At 43.3% G+C, this 20,568-nt stretch overlaps 1 protein-coding gene across 1 annotated transcript in view; it reads left to right on the top strand.

Annotated features, from left to right (window-relative positions):
- LOC133561686 (nuclear receptor subfamily 2 group F member 5) overlaps window positions 1–15,303 on the top strand; it is a 74,075-nt gene extending 58,772 nt beyond the window's left edge. The window contains exons 3-4 of the mRNA XM_061915141.1: window positions 1,944–2,190; window positions 12,101–15,303. Coding sequence (XP_061771125.1) covers window positions 1,944–2,190; window positions 12,101–12,423 — 570 coding nt within the window. The 3' untranslated portion in view covers window positions 12,424–15,303. The remainder of the gene's footprint in view (window positions 1–1,943; window positions 2,191–12,100) is intronic.
- The last annotated feature ends 5,265 nt before the right edge of the window (window positions 15,304–20,568 follow it).

Raw genomic sequence — 20,568 nt, 5'->3', positions numbered from 1 at the left:
AAATTGAGAATGCCTGGAAAAAATCCACCTGGGGCCAGAGAGAGTTGCCAGCACTTTGATAAAGAAGGCGAGAAACACTTTTAGAATTTGACAAAGAACTCAAGGTGGTTCTCCCGTCTCTTCCTAGTTCTGCGCCAACAACTCACATTTCCATATGAGTTGGGAAATTGTGTTAGATGTAAATATAAACAGAATACAATGATTTGCAAATCCTTTTCAACCCATATTCAGTTGAATATGCCACAAAGACAACATATTTGATGTTCAAACTAAGAAACTTTTTTTTTGTGTGCAAATAATCATTAACTTTAGAATTTGATGCCCGCAACACATGAATGCTCATCAAACACTTATATGAAACATCCCACAGGTGTGCGGGCTAATTGGGAACAGGTGGGTGCCATGATTGTGTATAAAAGCAGCTTTCATGAAATGCTAAGTAATTCACAAACAAGCATGGGGCGAGGGTCACCACTTTGTAAGCAAATAGTCAAACAGTTTTAGAACAACATTTCTCAACGAGCTATTGCAAGGAATTTAGGGATTTTAACATCTACAGTTCGTAAAATCATCAAAAGGTTCAGAGAATCCGGAGAAATCACTGCACGTAAGCGATGATATTACGGACTTTTGCTCCCTCAGGCGGTACTGCATCAAAAACCGACATCAGTGTGTGAAGGATATCACCACATGGGCTCAGGAACACTTCAAAAAACCACTATCGGTAACTAGAGTTGGTCACTTCATCTGTAAGTGCAAGTTAAAACTCTGCTATGCAAAGCAAAACTAATTTATCAACAACACCCAGGAACGCCGCTGGATTAGCTTGGCCCGAGCTCATCTAAGATGGGATGATGCAAAGTGGAAAAGTGTTCTGTGGTCTGACGAGTCCACATTTCAAATTATATTTGGAAACTGTGGACGTGGTGTCCTCCGGAACAAAGAGGAAAATAACCATTCGGATTGTTATAGGCGCAAAGTTCAAAAGCCAGCATGTGTGATAGTACGGGGGTGTATTAGTGTCCAAGGCATGGGTAACTTACACATCTGTGAAGGCACCATTAATGCTGAACGGTACATACAGGTTTTGGAGCAACATATGTTGTCATCCAAGCAACGGTATCATGGACGCCCCTGCTTATTTCAGCAAGACAAGTGTTATAACAGCATGGCTTCGTAAAAAAAAGAGCGCGGGTACTTTCCTGAACCGCCTGCAGTCCAGACCTGTCCCCCATCGAAAATGTGTGGCGCATTATGAAGCGTAAAATACGACAGCGGAGACCCCGGACTGTTGAACGACTGAAGCTCTACATAAAACAAGAATGGGAAAGAATTCCACTTTCAAAGCTTCAACAATTAGTTTCCTCAGTTCCCAAACGTTTATCGAGTGTTGTTAAAAGAAAAGGTGATGTAACACAGTGGTGAACATGCCCTTTCCCAACTACTTTGGCACGTGTTGCTGCCATGAAATTCTAATTTAATTATCATTTGCCAAAAAAAAAAAAAAGTTTATGAGTTTGAACATCAAATATCTTGTCTTTGTAGCGCATTCAACTGAATATGGGTTGAAAAGGATTTGCAAATCATTGTATTGCGTTTATATTTACATCTAACACAATTTCCCAACTCGTATGGAAACGGGGTTTGTAAATGCGGTGGTTCAACTTGAAGAGTAAATGCACCAAAGCGGTGGTTCAACTTGAAAGGTAAATGCAGTAATGCAGTGGTTGAACTCTCCCTGACCACCTGAGGGCACCACAGACTGTCAATGCTTTTAAAAAAGGCTTAAAAACTCTCCCTTTTAAAAAAAAAGCCTTTTTTTTAGATATATGTGTTTATGTTTATGAATGCACTGTAGCACTTTGAGGTTGTTTGCTCAATGTAAAATGTTTTTACCCCAAAAAATCTACTATTATTAATAATGATACCGATGGTCCTCCTAGGTGGCGCTGCTGCGCATGTCGTGGAGCGAGCTCTTCGTGCTGAACGCGGCGCAGTGCTCCATGCCGCTGCATGTAGCGCCCCTGCTGGCGGCGGCGGGCCTGCATGCCTCGCCCATGTCGGCGGAGCGCGTGGTGGCCTTCATGGACCACATCCGCGTCTTCCAGGAGCAGGTGGAGAAGCTGAAGGCGCTGCAGGTGGACACGGCCGAGTACTCCTGCCTCAAGTCCATCGTGCTCTTCACCTCCGGTGAGTCATCTTCTCCACGACCTCTAAAAGTCCTTGTTGACGTCAAACACAATAGCCAACGTGCCGCTAAACAGGAAGTCCATTCAATCACAGAATTTCACGATAAATGTCGCTTACATCTTGTTCAGATTAAACATGAAAGTTGCCATGGTTACAGTGGATTATACAAGACTTCTGTGAACAGATTAAACTAATTTAACTCTCACTCTTGTGGAAATCAAAGATAATTAGTCTAATTAATCACACTTTACCAACCGGTATAGCTCGGTTGGTAAAGTGGCCGTGCCAGCAACTTGAGGGTTGCAGGTTCGATTCCCGCTTCCGCCATCCTAGTCACTGCCGTTGTGTCCTTGGGCAAGACACTTTACCCACCTGCTCCCAGTGCCACCCACACTGGTTTAAATGTAACTTAGATATTGGGTTTCACTATGTAAAGCGCTTTGAGTCACTAGAGAAAAGCGCTATATAAATATAATTCACTTCAATTCACTTCACTTATGGTATTGATTTCTTGTGAACATAAACACATTAATTGTATGTATGTATGTATTTATTTATTTATATGTATATATATATATATATATATATACATACATATATATATATATACAGTCAAGAAAATAAGTACTTGAACAGCCTGCTATTTTGCAAGTTCTTCCACTTAGAAAATCATGGAGGGGTTTGAAATTTTCACAGGAGGTGCATGTCCACCGTATGACAGATAACCTAAAAAGAAAAATCCAGAAATAATGTTGGACTACCTTTGGATTGTTTTGTGTCATGTGTGTGTGTCCTCTTAATGACTCTGTTGCTGGTTTGGTTTAGAAATGTTATTATTATTGTCTTATTCTCGTGTTATTGTGGATTATCATCGTATTATTACTGTGTTATCACTGTATTATCGTGTTATTATTGTATTATTACTGTATTATTATTGTGTTATTATTGTGTTAGTAAAGCCAAGATAGCATCCCCAGGGTTAAATGGGGTGGCAGTGTTGTATTGTGACCTACAAAGCAGACCATGAGACCCGGGGAAAAGACGCAGACGCTAACAAGGCGAGACAAGCCCCTCCCTCCCGGTGGCCATCACGCCGCATCAAGAGGACGCTCACCCCCGCTGACCTGCCCCGCCCACAGAGCGTGGCCCGCAGAGATGTGTGTGTGTGTGTGTGTGTGTGTGTGTGTGTGTGTGTGTGTGTGTGTGTGTGTGTGTGTGTGTGTGTGTGTGTGTGTGTGTGTGTGTGTGTGTGTGTGTGTGTGTTGCACGCGAGGAGAGTTTTGCCCGTGCAGCATGGCGAGCGCTGCCTTGGCACGCAGGGGCTTCCAAAACGGCGGCCGCTCACACGCTCGGCAGACTTTAAAGCAGGATTGAATGTGGGCGTGATCATCAGAGGTGGGCGTGGTCATCAGAGGTGACCCCCGTGTAAAGTGACAGGTCGACACAAAAGACTTCTCTGTCACGGGGGGGAGGGGGTCACATGGGGGTCATGGGGGGTGCCTGGGGGGGGGGGGGGGGGTCACGGAGTGTACAGTAAAAAGATGTCTTTGTTAAGACCTCCTCCATAAATCCCCCACCCCCACCCCGCCAACACACTGGGTGTGAAGAGTGTTGCGTAACACCCGCTCAGCTGTGTGTGTGTGTGTGTGTGTGTGTGTGTGTGTGCGTGTGTGTGTGGCGGGACCTTAAATGCCTACTGAAATGAGATGTTCTTATTTAAACGGGGATAGCAGGTCCATTCTATGTGTCATACTTGGTCATTTCACGATATTGCCATATTTTTGCTGAAAGGATTTAGTAGAGAACATCGACGATAAAGTTTGCAACCTTTTGTCGCTAATAAAAAAGCCTTGCCTATACCGGAAGTAGCAGACGATGTGCGCGTGACGTCACGGGTTGTGGAGCTCCTCACATCTGAACATTGTTTACAATCATGGCCACCAGCAGCGAGGGCGATTCGGACAGAGAAAGTGACCATTTCCCCATTAATTAGAGCGAGGATGAAAGATTTGTGGATGAGGAAAGTTAGAGTGAAGCACTACAAAAAAAAAAAAAAGATGACTGCAGTGGGAGCGATACAGATGTTATTAGACACATTTACTAGGACAATTCTGGAAAATCCCTTATCTGCTTATTCCTTTAATAGTGTTTTAGTGAGATTATAAAGTCATACCTGAAAGTTGGAGGGGTGTGGTTACCGCCAGTGTCTCTGATGGAAGCCATGGAGGAGCTGTCACGCCAAATTTCTCCCCCCCTACAAAAATATTCCCCCCGGAAGAAATTTGCCGTGACAGCCCTTCTAATGCTTGAAGGACCCCAATGAGGGTGGAAGGACCTTAAAGCAGCCCACACAGCTGTCTGTTTTAAAATCATTATAATTGTCTGATTGTCATTGTTGAAAAATAACGGTGAGGAAAAAATATTAACATTCCAGCATGCTAACCTTTCAAGCTATTTTTGCTTCGCTAATTTTGCAGCTGTAACCCTTAAGATAAATAAATAAATGGGTTGTACTTGTATAGCGCTTTTCTACCTTCAAGGTACTCAAAGCGCTTTGACACTACTTCCACATTTAGCCATTCACACACACATTCACACACTGATGCAGGGAGCTGCCATGCAAGGCGCTAACCTGCACCCATCAGGAGCAAGGGTGAAGTGTCTTGCTCAGGACACAACGGACGTGAGGAGGTTGGTACTAGGTGGGGATTGAACCAGGGACCCTCGGGTCGCGCACAGCAACTCTCCCCACTGCGCCACACCGTCATAAGAGTCATATAACTTTTCATTGTCACGCCCTCATTGGGGTCCTTCATTCATTAGAGGGGCTGTCACGCCAAATTTCTTCTGGGGGGAAGGTTTTTGTACGGGGGAAGAAATTTGGCGTGACAGAGCCAAGAAAGTCGCAGCTGTAGGAGGACACAAGCTCCGCTCATTTCTCTGGTAAGAGCCGACTTATTACCACAATTTTCTCACCGAAACCTGCCGGTTGACATGTGGTAAAGAAACATGTTCGCTTGACCGCTCTGTTCCGTATTAAAGCTTCACAACAAACAAAACGACCTACCTCTGAGTGTTAGACAAGCCTCCTCTCTTCCTGTTTTTAAATCTCTCTTAAAAACACACTTTTATTCTTTGGCTTTTAACACTAAGTGATACCCGTCCTGCAATGGCGCTCCATTATACACCTGCTGTGAACCTGTTTTTATGTTTTATTTATTTATTTTTTATCATGTTCTGTTTGTGTTGTGTTGTTTGCTCGGTCCTCGTATTATCTTTTAACCTGCCCATTGTCCAGCACTTTGGCTACCCCTGTGGTAAATTTTAAATGTGCTTTATAAATAAAGTTGATTTGATTTGATTTGAATGAACACCGGCTGTGTTTTAGTTGCTAAAGGCAGCTGCAATCCACCCCCTTCCGCCAACAGCATTCTTCTTTGACGTCTCCAGTATTAATTGAACAAACTGCAAAAGATTCAGCAACACAGATGCCCAAAATACTGTGTAATTATGCGATTAAAGCAGATGACTTTTAGCGGGAAATTTAAAATTGCAATTTAGTAAACTAAAAAGGCCGTATTGGCATGTGTTGCAATGTTAATATTTCATCATTGATATATAAACTATCAGACTGCGTGGTGGCTAGTAGTGGCTTTTAGTAGGCCTTTAATCAAGCTAACATGAAAACCCTGTTCCATTATTTCCATCAATATGTGAATTTTGCAACCAGGAGTGGAAGCACGCTGGACATGGTGAGCAGCAAGATTAAGCACGCATTTAAGGCTCCACCACGCCCCCACCTCGGCTCCTCAGACCATCTATCTGTGATGCTAATTCCTGCATGCAAGCCTCTGCTGATCAACAGCATCAGCTTCCTAAATGACCTAAACAACCACTTTGCCAGGTTTGAGGCACTTAACACCACGCCGGCGAAGAAGTCCATCCCTCTCCCTGATGAGCAGCCGCTCAACCTGGACTCAGCGGATGTCCGGAAAACCCCTGAGGAGAGTGAACCCCCGGAAAGAAGCGGGGCCTGATGACATTCCGGGCAAGGTGCATAAGGGATGTTCAGAACAGCTGGCGGGGGTTCTGACGGACATCTTCAACACCTCGCTGACCCAGGCTGTGGTACCATCATGTTTTAAGACGGCCACAATCATTCCTGTGGCTAAAAAACCCACAATCTCCTCCAGAGCATACTTGCCAACCCTCCCGGATTTTCCCGAAAACCTCCCGGGACAAATTTTCCCCCGAAATTCAGGCGGAGCTGGAGGCCACACCCCCTCCAGCCTGGACAATGTGGTTTCACGTCCGCTTTCCCGTGTCTGCCCAATGACGTTATAACTGTAGAATGATCGAGGGCGAGTTCTTGGTTTCTTATGTGGGTTTATTGTTAGGCAGTTTCATTTACGTCCTACCAGCGGGGTAACAACACACAACAACAGCAGTCACTGTTGTGACACTCTTAAACAGGACAATACTGCCATCTACTGTACATGCACCGCAACACCTCCAGGCAAATTAAACCTTAATACCCTCCTCTATTCACATCCCATCTCCCCGGATTGTAAATAATCAAATGTATTTCTAATGTGTATATACTTGTTCTTATGCTATCTGAACTGCTGGCTGTACATATCCTACTAAGTAAGACCTACACTGTTTCAATGTCCATTTCTCTGTTGATGCAATTGTTGATGACTGAAGTACTGATATCAACCAAAGCTCCTCATCCCGACCCCCGGATTGTAAATAATGTAAGTAATTCAATGTATATCGTAATATGTTGGGTTGGAGTCAACAACCAGGCGACGTGATGAAGTTGCGTCTCTTTAGTGTGGGCTTCAGAACAGACTCACTCACTTGCCGTCAGGTGCGCAACACCACATAAATAGTTGGCCAATCAAAAAGCAACCCCATAACGCTATAGCCAACATTCACCAGGAGATGGCAGCAGACAACATAGATCACTCTATTACATACATACAATGATGATTAACTTGTGTGGTGACTGTATTATGCTGATAGTATATATTTGTACCATGAGTTTATTAACGTGGACCCCGACTTAAACAAGTTGAAAAACTTATCGGGGTGTTACCATTTAGCGGTCAATTGTACGGAATATGTACTTAACTGTGCAATCTACTCAATCAATCAATCAATCAATCAATCAATGTTTATTTATATAGCCCTAAATCACAAATGTCTCAAAGGACTGTACAGACCACTACGACTGCGACATCCTCGGAAGAACCCACATAAGGGCAAGGAAAACTCACACCCAGTGGGACGCCAGTGACAATGATGACTATGAGAACCTTGGAGAGGACCTCAAATGTGGGCACCCCTGGATGTCGAGCGGGTCTAACATGATACTGTGAAAGTTTAATCCATAGTGGCTCCAACACAGCCGCGAGAGTTCGGTTCAAAGCGGATCCAAGACAGCAGCGAGAGTCCCATCAACAGGAAACCATCCCAAGCGGAGTCGGATCAGCATTGTAGAGATGTCCCCAACCGATACACAGGCGAGCGGTCCATCCTGGATCCTAAACGAGCGGTCCGTCCTGGGTCCTGACTCCGGACAGCCAGTACTTCATCCATGGTCATCGGACCGGACCCCCTCCCTTGTGGAGGGGGTGACAGAGGAGAAAAAGAAAAGAAGCGGCAGATCAACTGGTCTAAAAAGGAGGTCTATTTAAAGGCTAGAGTATACAAATGAGTTTTAAGGTAAGACTTAAATGCTTCTACTGAGGTAGCATCTCGAACTGTTACCGGGAGGGCATTCCAGAGTACTGGAGCCCGAACGGAAAACGCTCCATAGCCCTCTAATAAAAGTTTCAATCAATCAAATCCTCCCCTCTCAACCACGTCCCAAAATCGGAGGTCTCAATGTTGGCAAGTATGATCCAGAGGCTGGTAAAGGAATACATTGTCTCCAGACTTCCCCCCCACGTTTGACCCATACCAGTTCGCTTATCGCCCTAACCGCTCCACAGAGGTCGCCATCTCCTCTGCACTCCACCTGAGCTTAGAACACCTGGAAGGAAAAGACACACACGTGCGGATGTTCTTTCTGGACTTCAGTTCGGCGTTCCACACTAACATCCCGAAGCACTTGGTGAGCAAACAGGCCTCCCTTGGATTCAGTACCCCCCTCTGTAACTGGCTGCTTGACTTCCTCCCAGACAGACCTTAGTCTGTGAGCATGGGCGACCACACCTCCAGTGTCATCTCCCTGAGCACCGGCTCCCCCCAGGCCTGCTTCCTGAGTCCTGAGTCCGCTGCTGTTCACATGACTGCTGCGCCAGGTCCACTACTAACCACATTGTGAAGTACACAACACTAGTGGGCCTCATCCGGGACAACAACCACATGGACTACAGGGAGGCGGTGAAACATCTGGTTGACTGGTGCAGACTGGTCCTGAACGTCCACAAGACCAAGGAGATCATGGTCGACTTCAGGAAGCACCAGTCCAGCCAGGCTCCACTCTTCATCCACGGCACAGCGGTGGAGATGGTAAGCAGCACCAAGTTCCTGGGGGCGCAGATAAACTGACAATATGACCTGGTCCCGACACACTGGAGCTCTTGTGAAAAGAGCTCAGCAGCGCATGCACTTTTTGCGTTAGATGAAAAATGCACAGCTCCCTCCCCCCATTCTCAGCACACTCTACAGAGGCACTATAGAGACCACCTGCATCTCTGTCTGAACTGGAGCCCGCAGTGCCTCAGACTTGAAGTCTCTGCAGAGAGAGCTGAGGACTCCTCTTCCTCCTATCCAGGAGATGGCAAAAAGCCGCTGCCTGACCAGGGCTCAGAAAATGAAGCAGAGACTCCTCCCACCCCCACCAAGGACTGTTGTCACTGCTGGACTCTAGAAAGAGGTTCCGCAGCCTCCGAAGCAGAACCTCCGGGTTCTGTAACAGCTTCAAAATGGATGAAGTGGCTGGAATATAAAGAAAATATAACATACATCCATAAACCTGCAATATAGTTGTCCGTACAGTCATCTATTGATTTTGTTATCTGCACCTTATTGCTCTTTTATCCTGCACTACCATGAGCTAATGCAACCTTCTTATCTGTACTGTATAGTCGAAGTCTACATTAACCATAGGGCTGTGTGCATATGTCACATGAGCCATTGGGCCGTGTACATTATTCACATGTGAATAATGCTGTACAATATACTGTATTTATATTATTCACATGTGTATAATGGTGTATAGAAGACTGTGTATTTATATTATTCACATGTAAATTATGCATAATGGACTGTATGTATGTTTTTCACATGTGAATAATACTGTATAATAGACTATTTGTGTTATTCACATGTGAATAATGCTGTATAATAGACTGTATTTATGTTATTCACATGTAAATAATGCTGTACAATATACGGTATTTATATTATTGACATGTGTATAATGCTGTATAATAGACTGTGTATATATATTATTCTCATGTAAATTATGCATAATGGACTGTACGTATGTTATTCACATGTGGATAATACTGTATAATAGACTGTTTTTGTGTTATTCACATGTGAATAATGCTGTATAATAGACGGTTTTTATGTTATTCACATGTGAATGATGCTGTACAATATACTGTATTTATATTATTGACATGTGTATAATGCTGTATAATAGACTGTGTATATATATTATTCACATGTCAATAATGCATAATGGACTGTATGTATGTTATTCACATGTGAATAATACTGTATAATAGACTGTATTTATGTTATTCATATGTGAATAATGCTGTATAATACTGTTTTTATATTATTCACATGTAAATAATGCTGTACAATAGACTATATTATTTGCATGTGAATAATCCTGTATAATAGACTGTGTATATGTTATTCAGATGTGAATAATGCTGTATAATAGACTGTATTCATGTTATTCACATGTGAATAATGCTGCATAATGGACTGTATGTATGTAATTCACATGTGAATAATGCTGTATAATAGACTGTTTTTATATTATTCACATGTAAATAATGCTGAACAATAGACAATATTATTCGCATGTGAATAATGCTGTATAATAGACTGTATTTATGTTATTCACATGTGAATAATTCTGTATAATAGACTGTATTTATTTTATTCACGTGTAAATAATACTGTACAATGGACTATATTATTCACATGTGATTAATGCTGTATAATAGAATGCATTTGTTATTCACATGTCAATAATGCTGTATAATAGACTGTATTTATATTATTCACATGTTAATAATGCTGTATAATAGACTGTATTTATGTTATTCACATGTGAATAATGCTGTATACTAGACTGTATTTATGTTATTCACATGTGAATAATGCTGTATAATAGACTGTATTTATTTTATTCACGTGTAAATAATACTGTACAATAGACTATATTATTCACATGTGAATAATGGTTTGTAATAGAATGTATTTATATTATTCACATGTTAATAATGCTGTATAATAGAATGTAGTTATGTTATTCACATGTCAATAATGCTGTATAATAGACTGTATTTATATTATTCTCACGTGAATAATGCTGTATAATAGACTGTATTTATATTATTCACATGTGAATAATGCTGTATAATAGACTGTATTTATTTTATTCACATGTGAATAATTCTGTATAATAGACTGTATTTATTTTATTCACGTGTAAATAATACTGTACAATACACTATATTATTCACATGTGAATAATGGTTTATAATAGAATGTATTTATGTTATTCACATGTCAATAATGCTGTATAATAGACTGTATTTATATTATTCTCATGTGAATAATGCTTTATAATAGACTGTATTTATTTTATTCACATGTTAATAATGCGGTATAATAGACTGTATTTATTTTATTCACATGTGAATAATGCTGTATACTAGACTGTATTTATTTCATTCACATGTGAATAATTCTGTATAATAGACTGTATTTATTTTATTCATGTGTAAATAATACTGTACAATGGACTATATTATTCACATGTGAATAATGCCGTATAATAGAATGCATTTGTTATTCACATGTCAATAATGCTGTATAATAGACTGTATTTATATTATTCACATGGTAATAATGCTGTATAATAGACTGTATTTATGTTATTCACATGTGAATAATGCTGTATACTAGACTGTATTTATTTTATTCACATGTGAATAATGCTGTATAATAGACTGTATTTATTTTAGTCACGTGTAAATAATACTGTACAATAGACTATATTATTCACATGTGAATAATGCTGTATAATAGAATGTACTTATGTTATTCACATGTCAATAATGCTGTATAATAGACTGTATTTATATTATTCTCACGTGAATAATGCTGTATAATAGACTGTATTTATATTATTCACATGTGAATAATGCTGTATAATAGACTGTATTTATATTATTCACATGTGAGTAATGCTGTATAATAGACTGTATTTATGTTATTCACACGTGAATAATAGACTATTTATGTTATTCACATGTGCGTAATGATGTATAATAGACTTTGTTTATACTATTCACATGTGAGTAATGCTTTATAATAGACTGTATTTATGTTATTGACATGTGAATAATGCTGTATAATAGACTGTATTTATATTATTCACATGTAAAAAATACCTAAGTGTTTATTGTCTATTGTGAGGGAACTGTGGTGCTGAATTTCCCACAGGGATCAATAAAGTACTTTCTATTCTATTCTCGGATCGCCACAAGTGTCAAAAGTCTGAGTTTCCTTAAAGGCAGCACAAATAGTATGCTCGGAATTCCGCCCAAAAGAAAAGAAACACACTTCATTTCTTTTACAAACTTGACATTATTTCATGTCGTGTGCGTTGTTGATTAACGAGGATTTTTCCCGCCTCCTCCCGCAGACGCCATGGGCCTGTCGGACGTGGCGCACGTGGAGAGCATCCAGGAGAAGTCCCAGTGCGCCCTGGAGGAGTACGTGCGCAACCAGTACCCCAGCCAGCCCAACCGCTTCGGGCGCCTGCTGCTGCGTCTGCCGTCGCTGCGCATCGTGTCCTCGCCCGTCATCGAGCAGCTCTTCTTCGTGCGGCTGGTGGGCAAGACGCCCATCGAGACGCTGCTGCGAGACATGCTGCTGTCGGGCTCCAGCTACAACTGGCCCTACATGCCCGCCGCCGTGCAGCGCGAGCGGCCCATCTCGCTGCACTACAACGAGAACGGGCCCTGACCTGGCCCCGCTCCCCTCCGATGAACTTCCGGTGCGGGTCGCCAGCCGGTCTGGACTGTCGGACGTAGGAACCTATGCAACTCCTGGGTGCTGAGCCTCCACCTGTGCCAGTTTGATAAACGATACAGAGCCAGGGCTCTGAGGACACGCCCCCTTTTGAAAACCACAAGCCATTAAAAAGGACCCGCGCCAAAACCTCCTTTTGGACCTTTTTCTTCTTCTACTGTCCCTATGATTGTGTCCATATGTACAGTACAGCATTGATCACTTATTGACTATTACGGAGCTCAGGTGGACTAGACGGGCCTGACAGCCACCGTGCCAAAGCCAAATGTTCCACCCGTCCTTTTGGTGTCGGAGGTGCGGCTGGGAAAACACGCTAAAGCTAAACATGCTAGCTCGATTGGAGACACATAATACATACTGACTGACTGACTGACTGACTGGTATACACACATATGCACCACCCGTCCTTTTGGTGTCGGAGGTGCAGCTGGGAAACCTTGCTAATGCTACACATGCCAGCTCGATTGGAGACAAATATCACATACTGACTGACTAACTGCTATACACAAATAATACACACTGACTGGTATACACACAAATGCACCAAACGTCCTTTTGGTGTCGGAGGTGCAGCTGGGAAAACATGCTAATGCTACACATGCCAGCTCGATTGGAGACACATAATAGAAACTGACTGACTGACTGGTATACACAAATAATACACACTGACTGGTATACACACAAATGTACCACCCGTCCTTTTGGTGTCGGAGGAGCAGCTGGGAAAACATGCTAATGCTACACATGCCAGCTCGATTGGAGACAAATATCTCATACTGACTGACTAACTGCTATACACAAATAATACACACTGACTGGTATACACACAAATGTACCACCCGTCCTTTTGGTGTCGGAGGTGCAGCTGGGAAAACATGCTAATGCTAAGCATGCTGGGTCGATTGGAGACACATAATACATACTGACTGACTGACGACTGACTGACTGGTATACACACATATGTACCACCCGTCCTTTTGGTGTCGGAGGTGCAGCTGGGAAAACATGCTAATGCTACACATGCCAGCTCGATTGGAGACAAATATCACATACTGACTGACTAACTGCCATACACAAATAATACACACTGACTGGTATACACACAAATGTACCACCCGTCCTTTTGGTGTCGGAGGTGCAGCTGGGAAACATGTTAATGCTAAGCATGCTGGGTCGATTGGAGACACATAATACATACTGACTGACTGACGACTGACTGACTGGTATACACACATATGTACCACCCGTCCTTTTGGTGTCGGAGGTGCAGCTGGGAAAACATGCTAATGCTACACATGCCAGCTCGATTGGAGACAAATATCACATACTGACTGACTAACTGCCATACACAAATAATACACACTGACTGGTATACACACAAATGTACCACCCGTCCTTTTGGTGTCGGAGGTGCAGCTGGGAAAACATGTTAATGCTAAGCATGCTGGGTCGATTGGAGACACATAATACATACTGACTGACTGACGACTGACTGACTGGTATACACACATATGTACCACCCGTCCTTTTGGTGTCGGAGGTGCAGCTGGGAAAACATGCTAATGCTAAGCATGCTGGGTCGATTGGAGACACATAATACATACAGACTGACTGACTGGTATACACACATAATACACACTGACTGGTATACACACAAATGTAACATCTGTCCTTTTGGTGTCGGAGGTGCAGCTGGGAAAACATGCTAATGCTAAACATGCTAGCTCGAGTGGAGACACATAATACATACTGGCTGACTGGTGTACACACAAATGTACCACCTGTCCTTTTGGTGTCAGAGGTGCAGCTGGGAAAACATGGTAATGCTAAACATGCTAGCTCGATTGGAGACACCTAATACATACTGACTGACTGACTGACCGGTATACCCACAAATGTACCACCCGTCCTTTTGGTGTCGGAGGTGCAGCTGGGAAAACATGCTAGCTCGATTGGAGACACATAATACATACTGACTGACTGACTGGTAATACACACACATAATACACACTGACTGGTATACACACACATGTACCACCCGTCCTTTTGGTGTCGGAGGTGCAGCTGGGGAAACATGCTAATGCTGAGCATGCTAGCTTGATTGGAGACTCTGTGTGTAGGATGGGTGCTGATATCATTTCGGCCAACACTCGACATCACTATCGGCGGTGAGCCAGTTCCCTGCTCGACACCAAACGCTCTGTGTCCACTTTAGAGTAGTCCGTGTCAACACACACAGTATTGTCCGTCAAACAAGCCCATGTGTAGCTGCTCTGCAGTCCAGCATGGCGCGGGGGAGTCGCAGTTCAGGGCGGGCAAGCGACGCAGCAACACCCGCCGGTTGTTTCAGCACACTGCAGCCGCAGGATTCTCACGGGGATGATGCACATTTCAGCGCATAGTGAACCTGCTCCAGCTGCACACGGGCTACTCTAAAGTAGGAGAGCGGAGGAAAAGAGGCGTCCGTCATTACGTCCAAAACCTGGCTCCGCCTCTCTTTGTTGATTTCCTGGTGTGGGCGGGGCTTGGCTGCACTTGCCTTAGAAGATGAATCTTATGACTGTGCCATAATGTCTGCTCACCTGTTATAGCAGGTCTTATTCTTACCTGTCGTGATGAAGATGATAATGATGACCCCACCTGGACTTCACCACTGTGACCTTGCCTAGCATATTTGACCTTGACCCCCCCCTCACCTTCCCAACATGATGTCGTCTTCTTGCATTGGAAGATCACCTTCACCGAATGTTCTGTGACTTTGTTTGGTTTGGAAGTGAAGACATGACTCAAATAAAATGTTCTTGTTCACGATCACCTGGTTTCTTGTCCTTCACCGTCCTACCTCACCTGTCTTATTGTCCTTCACCGTCCTACCTCACCTGTCTTATTGTCCTTCACCGTCCTACCTCACCTATTTTGTCCTTCAGCGTCCTACCTCACCTGTCTTCTTGTCCTTGTTGCCATCAGTGTTTCTCGTAACTTCAACTGCAAAAAGCACAGAATTTAATCACATGATTGATGTTTTACTCATTTTACACCACACGTACTTCCAAGTAAAATCACAAACTTAATTGTGTGAATGTTCCAAATTCTTCTTCTCCTCCAGATTTTGTCGCGCTCCACCTTCCACATTTCTTGCCCGATTCGAAGTGTTCGAACTCTAAACTGTTCGGTCTATTCAGGAATCGCAGGCTTTCCTTTGACTAATCCCAAAAATTCCCAAATTTACCAGAATTCCTAATTTTCCAGGACATTTTTCCCATTGAAAATGAATCGGCCATTTTTCAAACTTCCACCATTTGTGTGTGTGTGTGTGTGTGTGTGCGTGCGTGTGTGTGTTTGTGTGTGAGTGTGCGTGTTTGTGTGTGTTTTTGTGTGCGTGTGTGTGTGCATGTGTGTGTGTGTGCGTGTGTGTGTGTGTTTGTGTGTGTGTGCGTGTTTGTGTGTGTGTTTGTGCGTGTGTGTTTTTGTGTGTGCGCATGTGTGTTTGTATGAGTGTGTGTGTGCGTGCATGTGTGTGTTTGTTTGTGTGTGTGTTTGTGTGCGTGCATGTGTGTGTTTGTGTGTGTGTGCGTGTGTGTGCATGTTTGTGTGTGTGTGTGCGTCTGTGTGTGTTTGTGTGTGTGTTTGTGCGTGTGTGTTTTTGTGTGTGTGCGTGTGTGTTTGTATGAGTGTGTGTGTGTGCGTGCATGTGTGTGTTTGTGTGTGTGTGCGTGTGTTTGTGTGGGTGTTTGTGTGCGTGTGTGTGCATGTTTGTGTGTGTGTGTTTGGGTGTGTGCGTGCAAGTGTAGTTGCGTGTTTGTGTGTGTGCGTGCAAGTGTAGTTGCGTTTGTGTGTGTGTGTGTTTGTGTGTGTGCGTGCGTGCGTGTGTGTGTGTGTTTGTGTATGTGTGTGCGCGTGTGCGTGTGTGTTTGTGAGTGTGTGTGCATGTGTGTGTGTGTGTGTGTGTGCTTGTGTGTTTGTGAGTGTGTGTGTGTGTTAACAAAGCTCCTGGTTCATCTCAGTGCTATTACACAGACATGGAAAATGACGAATTTCTATCTTACACGTGGTGTCATTTCCACACACACACACACACACACACACACACACACACACACACACACACACACACACACACACACACACACACACACACACACACACACAGACACACACACACACATGTTCCAAATGGTAAACATGCGCCCTTTGCACCCAGCATAACCCTCCCCCCTTTCAACCTTTTCTATCCTCATCACCCATCGCCATGTTGCCCCGATGTGTGTGCGTGTGCGTGTGTGTGTGTGTGTGTGTGTGTGTGTGTGTGTGTGTGTGTGTGTGCGAGACGAGCACACGATTGACTTATGCCTTCATTTCAAAGCTGTCACTCCTGGCCAAACACCATGACCCCTCAACCTCCATTTTGGAGGCGTGCATTCATTTTTTTACTCCGCCCCCCCCACCCCCCTCCACACCCTATGAATATAAAAAACACATGTGGCCCAAATGTGTGTGTGTGCATGTGTGCGTGCACACACAGGTAAATGTGCTGTAGCAGTTTTGAACGGCAGCAAGTGAATGACTTTCTGCTTTTCAACTTTGCACAGCATGAAGCTTTGATATAATAATAATAATAATAATAATAATAATTATAATTAAAGCTGCAAGAAGTGATGGACGGGACAGACTTTTGCTGGTGTTTCCTGCCTTTACCCATTTAACATATCTTTACCTGCACATTACCTACCTTCCCTGCATCCTGGGGTCACACTGTTGCTTCTTTCTGTCACCCATACACTCTGGTGCTTCCTGCCATCACCCAGACAACATATCTTTACCTGCACGTTACCTACCTTCTCTGTATCCTGGAGTCAAACTGGCGCCTCTTTCTTTCACCCAGTCAACATATCTTTACTTGCACGTTACCTACCTTCTCTGCATTGTGTGGTCACGCTGGTGCTTCCTGCTTTTAAGCGGCCGTCTTGAGACGGCAGCAGCGCAGCAGCATCAGCGCGGCGGTTCTTCGAAGGCTCCTAAAATTAAAACCGGAGTAGTTAGAAAAACTTTTTTCTCAAATTTTAATCAGAAGTGTTGTGGGACATGCGCATTCTGCGTCTCTCTCCGCTGCGAGTCCAACCAGAGGACCCGCCGACAGCGCACTCCAGACACGCCCCCGCATTCATCAAGCGGACCGCGCCCACTCTCCGCCGCAGCCGGCTGCAGTCCACACCTGTGACTAATGGCGTGAGGCTGTATAAGAGGACCAGTGGACCAAGGATCAGTGCGGGAACTTAGTTCCAAATGCGTACCGTAAGCAATCACCCTGCTTTATGCAAACCTGCTCTCCCTGTGCCCTGTACCTCTACGTGTTCTCAGTGTCTTCTCCCGTGTCCCCACAGAATCCTCCGTCGCCCGCAAGGTGAGCTGTGCGTCTCACTCTTTTCCCTGGATCTCCCTCTGGATTCTGACTGCCTCCTTTGTACCTCGACTCCTCGCTCGTTTGACCTGAACCCTCTGCCTGCCCCACGGACTTCCGCGTTCTCTTTTGTCAACACTTGGGTAAAACACACTTCAGTTAATTAACACACTTAGACTAACACCATACACTCTAGAGTTTTGCCACGCTCCATTTACTTAGTATGTTTTCTGTTGATTGATTATTACATATATACATGTGTTAATGTAGATATATATATATATATATATATATATTAATAAATCTTTGGACATACTGCCACCTGGTGTCCGTTTGCCGTCACGTCCTCCTTAGTAAACCATAACAAGAAGGGTTCAATCTCTCTCCTGTGCGAGTTAAAAGCCGACACAACAAAGGCGCTCAGAGGAGGTAATGTTTGAAAAAAGGTGACGGGTTTTTACAAAACTTTTGTTTTGAAGGGGTAATTGACAACTTCCTGTTGATTTTTGCTGAAGAATGTCAAACAATGAAATGTAGGTCTAAGTGAGACCTACATAGAGAGTTTCGTTTCATGTCTCTACGACATTCCTGCCAGAAGTTACAAGCAGTTTTGTCTGTGTTTTCTTCCAAAGAGCAGTTTTGTCTGTTTTATTCCTAGGGGGCGCTAGAGTGCAATTTTGAGTTTCTTTTTTTTTTATTAGATTGCAATTTTCACCAGTCCTGATGTGTGTGTCCAGTTTGGTGAGTTTTGAAGCATTTTAAGGGGGTCAAATTACAGCTCAAAGAGGCAAATATGACATTTTTAGGAAACTTTTGTTTTGCAGGGGTTTTTGCCAACTTCCTGTTGATTTTTGCTGAAGAATGTAAGTGTATGAAATCTAGGTCTAAGTCAGACCTACATAGAGGTTTTTGTTTCATGTCTCTAGGACATTTCTGACAGAAGTTACAAGCAGTTTTGTCTGTGTTTTTTCCTAGGGGGCGCTAGAGCGCAATTTTGAGTTTTGGGGTTTGGTTTTTCCATTAAATGCCAATTTTTTCCAGTCCTGGTGTGTGTGTCAAATTTGGTGAGTTTTGAAGCATGTTAAGGGGGTCAAATTACAGCTCAAAGAGGTGGCAGTATAATAAAGAATAATAATAAAACCTCAGAAATCCAATACAAATATGAATAATATGATAAATAGGATAGCTAAATTTGTAATAATAATACGGGGAGGATGTATGAAAACATTTACTGCACGTTAATGACTGACTGCATCCACAACATTTAAATATATGTAATTAATTACTAGGGAAAGTAATTATTGCATCACTTAAAAAAAGAAAAACATCAACTATCTGACATATGCAGTTGAGAGATGTTTCATGAGAGCAGAGTGTGTGTGTGTGCCTTTAAAAGGCGGTGCTTGTTGATGAGTGACGTCAGCGAGAGCAGAGAGCAGCATTAGCTCAGCTGTGTTTGTTAGCTTAGAAGTGGTCACTTGCTGGCACTTACATCTCTTTTTGCCCACAAACGGGGTATTGTTTGGATTGAAAACTTGTCACTCGCACACATACCGTATTTCCTTGAATTGCTGCCGAGGCGCTAATTAATTTAAAACCTCTTCTTACTCCTGCGCTTACCAAAGGCATGCGGTAAAAGTAAGCGTGCGCTAATTATTTTAAAACCTCTTCTCACTCCAGCACTTACCAAAGGCATGCGGTAAAAATTTGAGTGTGATGTAAGAATACCATCATGAAAAGCACAGTTAATAAGAAAAAAAAAACGTGATTATGGTCTAACCTTTACTTATAAATGAAGTCCATGCGCAGCTCCTTTTGATCAAAAGTATCGATAACTTGTTTATAAAAGTCTTCCTTGTCTTTCTTCAGTTTTAAAAGCCTGTCTGTCTCGATGGAGATCTTCCTTCATCACCTCCTCCAGCACATATCACGTCACTCATTTCACTTCTTCTGCAGCCGAGTAGTCGCAAGAAGGATCACTAGCGCCCTCTACTAACAGGAGGCGGGGGTCATTTAATGATTCATATTTGACACACGCAGCTACGGTATTGTGACGGTCTCAAACCATCGTCTTGCGGGTTCCCAGGACCACCAAGGAAGGACATGGCTTGAGCAGTTTGACTTTGTTTGTTTTTTAATAAAACCTCAGTCCAGGTCGCTCTTCCGCTCCTCCTCTCTGCCATCTTGGGCCGGGCTCCAGCGTGCCCTGCCTGTCTGTCGGAACATCATAGCTGCTTACTGTTCTTTTTAGCATACCGGTATTCAATAGCTTGGACCTTAAATCCTACTGAATAGCTCTTAATCTTCTTCCCTTTATGCCATTTCAAATTACCGGTATTGAAATCAGCCTCCTCCATTGTGAAAATGATGACGGTGGAAGTGTCACTCATGACGTGACGAGTTTGACCCAGCAGTAATTCAAGGCAGGTGCATACTATATGCCCGGCGGCAATTTCATGGAAATACGGTATATCTAAAAAAAGGCTTTTTTAAAAAGGACTTTTTAAAGCCTTTTTTTAAAAGCATCGACGGTCTGTGGTGCCCTCAGGTGGTCAAGGAGAGCATTCCATAGACTGGGAGCAGGCGGAGCAGAAAGCCCCGTCTCCCAAAATTCGGAGCTTTGTCCTCAAAGGTTGGAGGAGGCTAGCCGGTCCGTAATCGGAGGTGTGGCGCGTTGTGAC

Source organism: Nerophis ophidion, linkage group LG11 (assembly GCF_033978795.1).
Source record: "Nerophis ophidion isolate RoL-2023_Sa linkage group LG11, RoL_Noph_v1.0, whole genome shotgun sequence".
In the NCBI taxonomy this organism is placed as follows: Eukaryota; Metazoa; Chordata; class Actinopteri; order Syngnathiformes; family Syngnathidae; genus Nerophis; species Nerophis ophidion.
The sequence above is the reverse complement of the archived record's forward strand: the minus strand, read 5'-3'. Positions and strand labels throughout refer to the sequence as shown.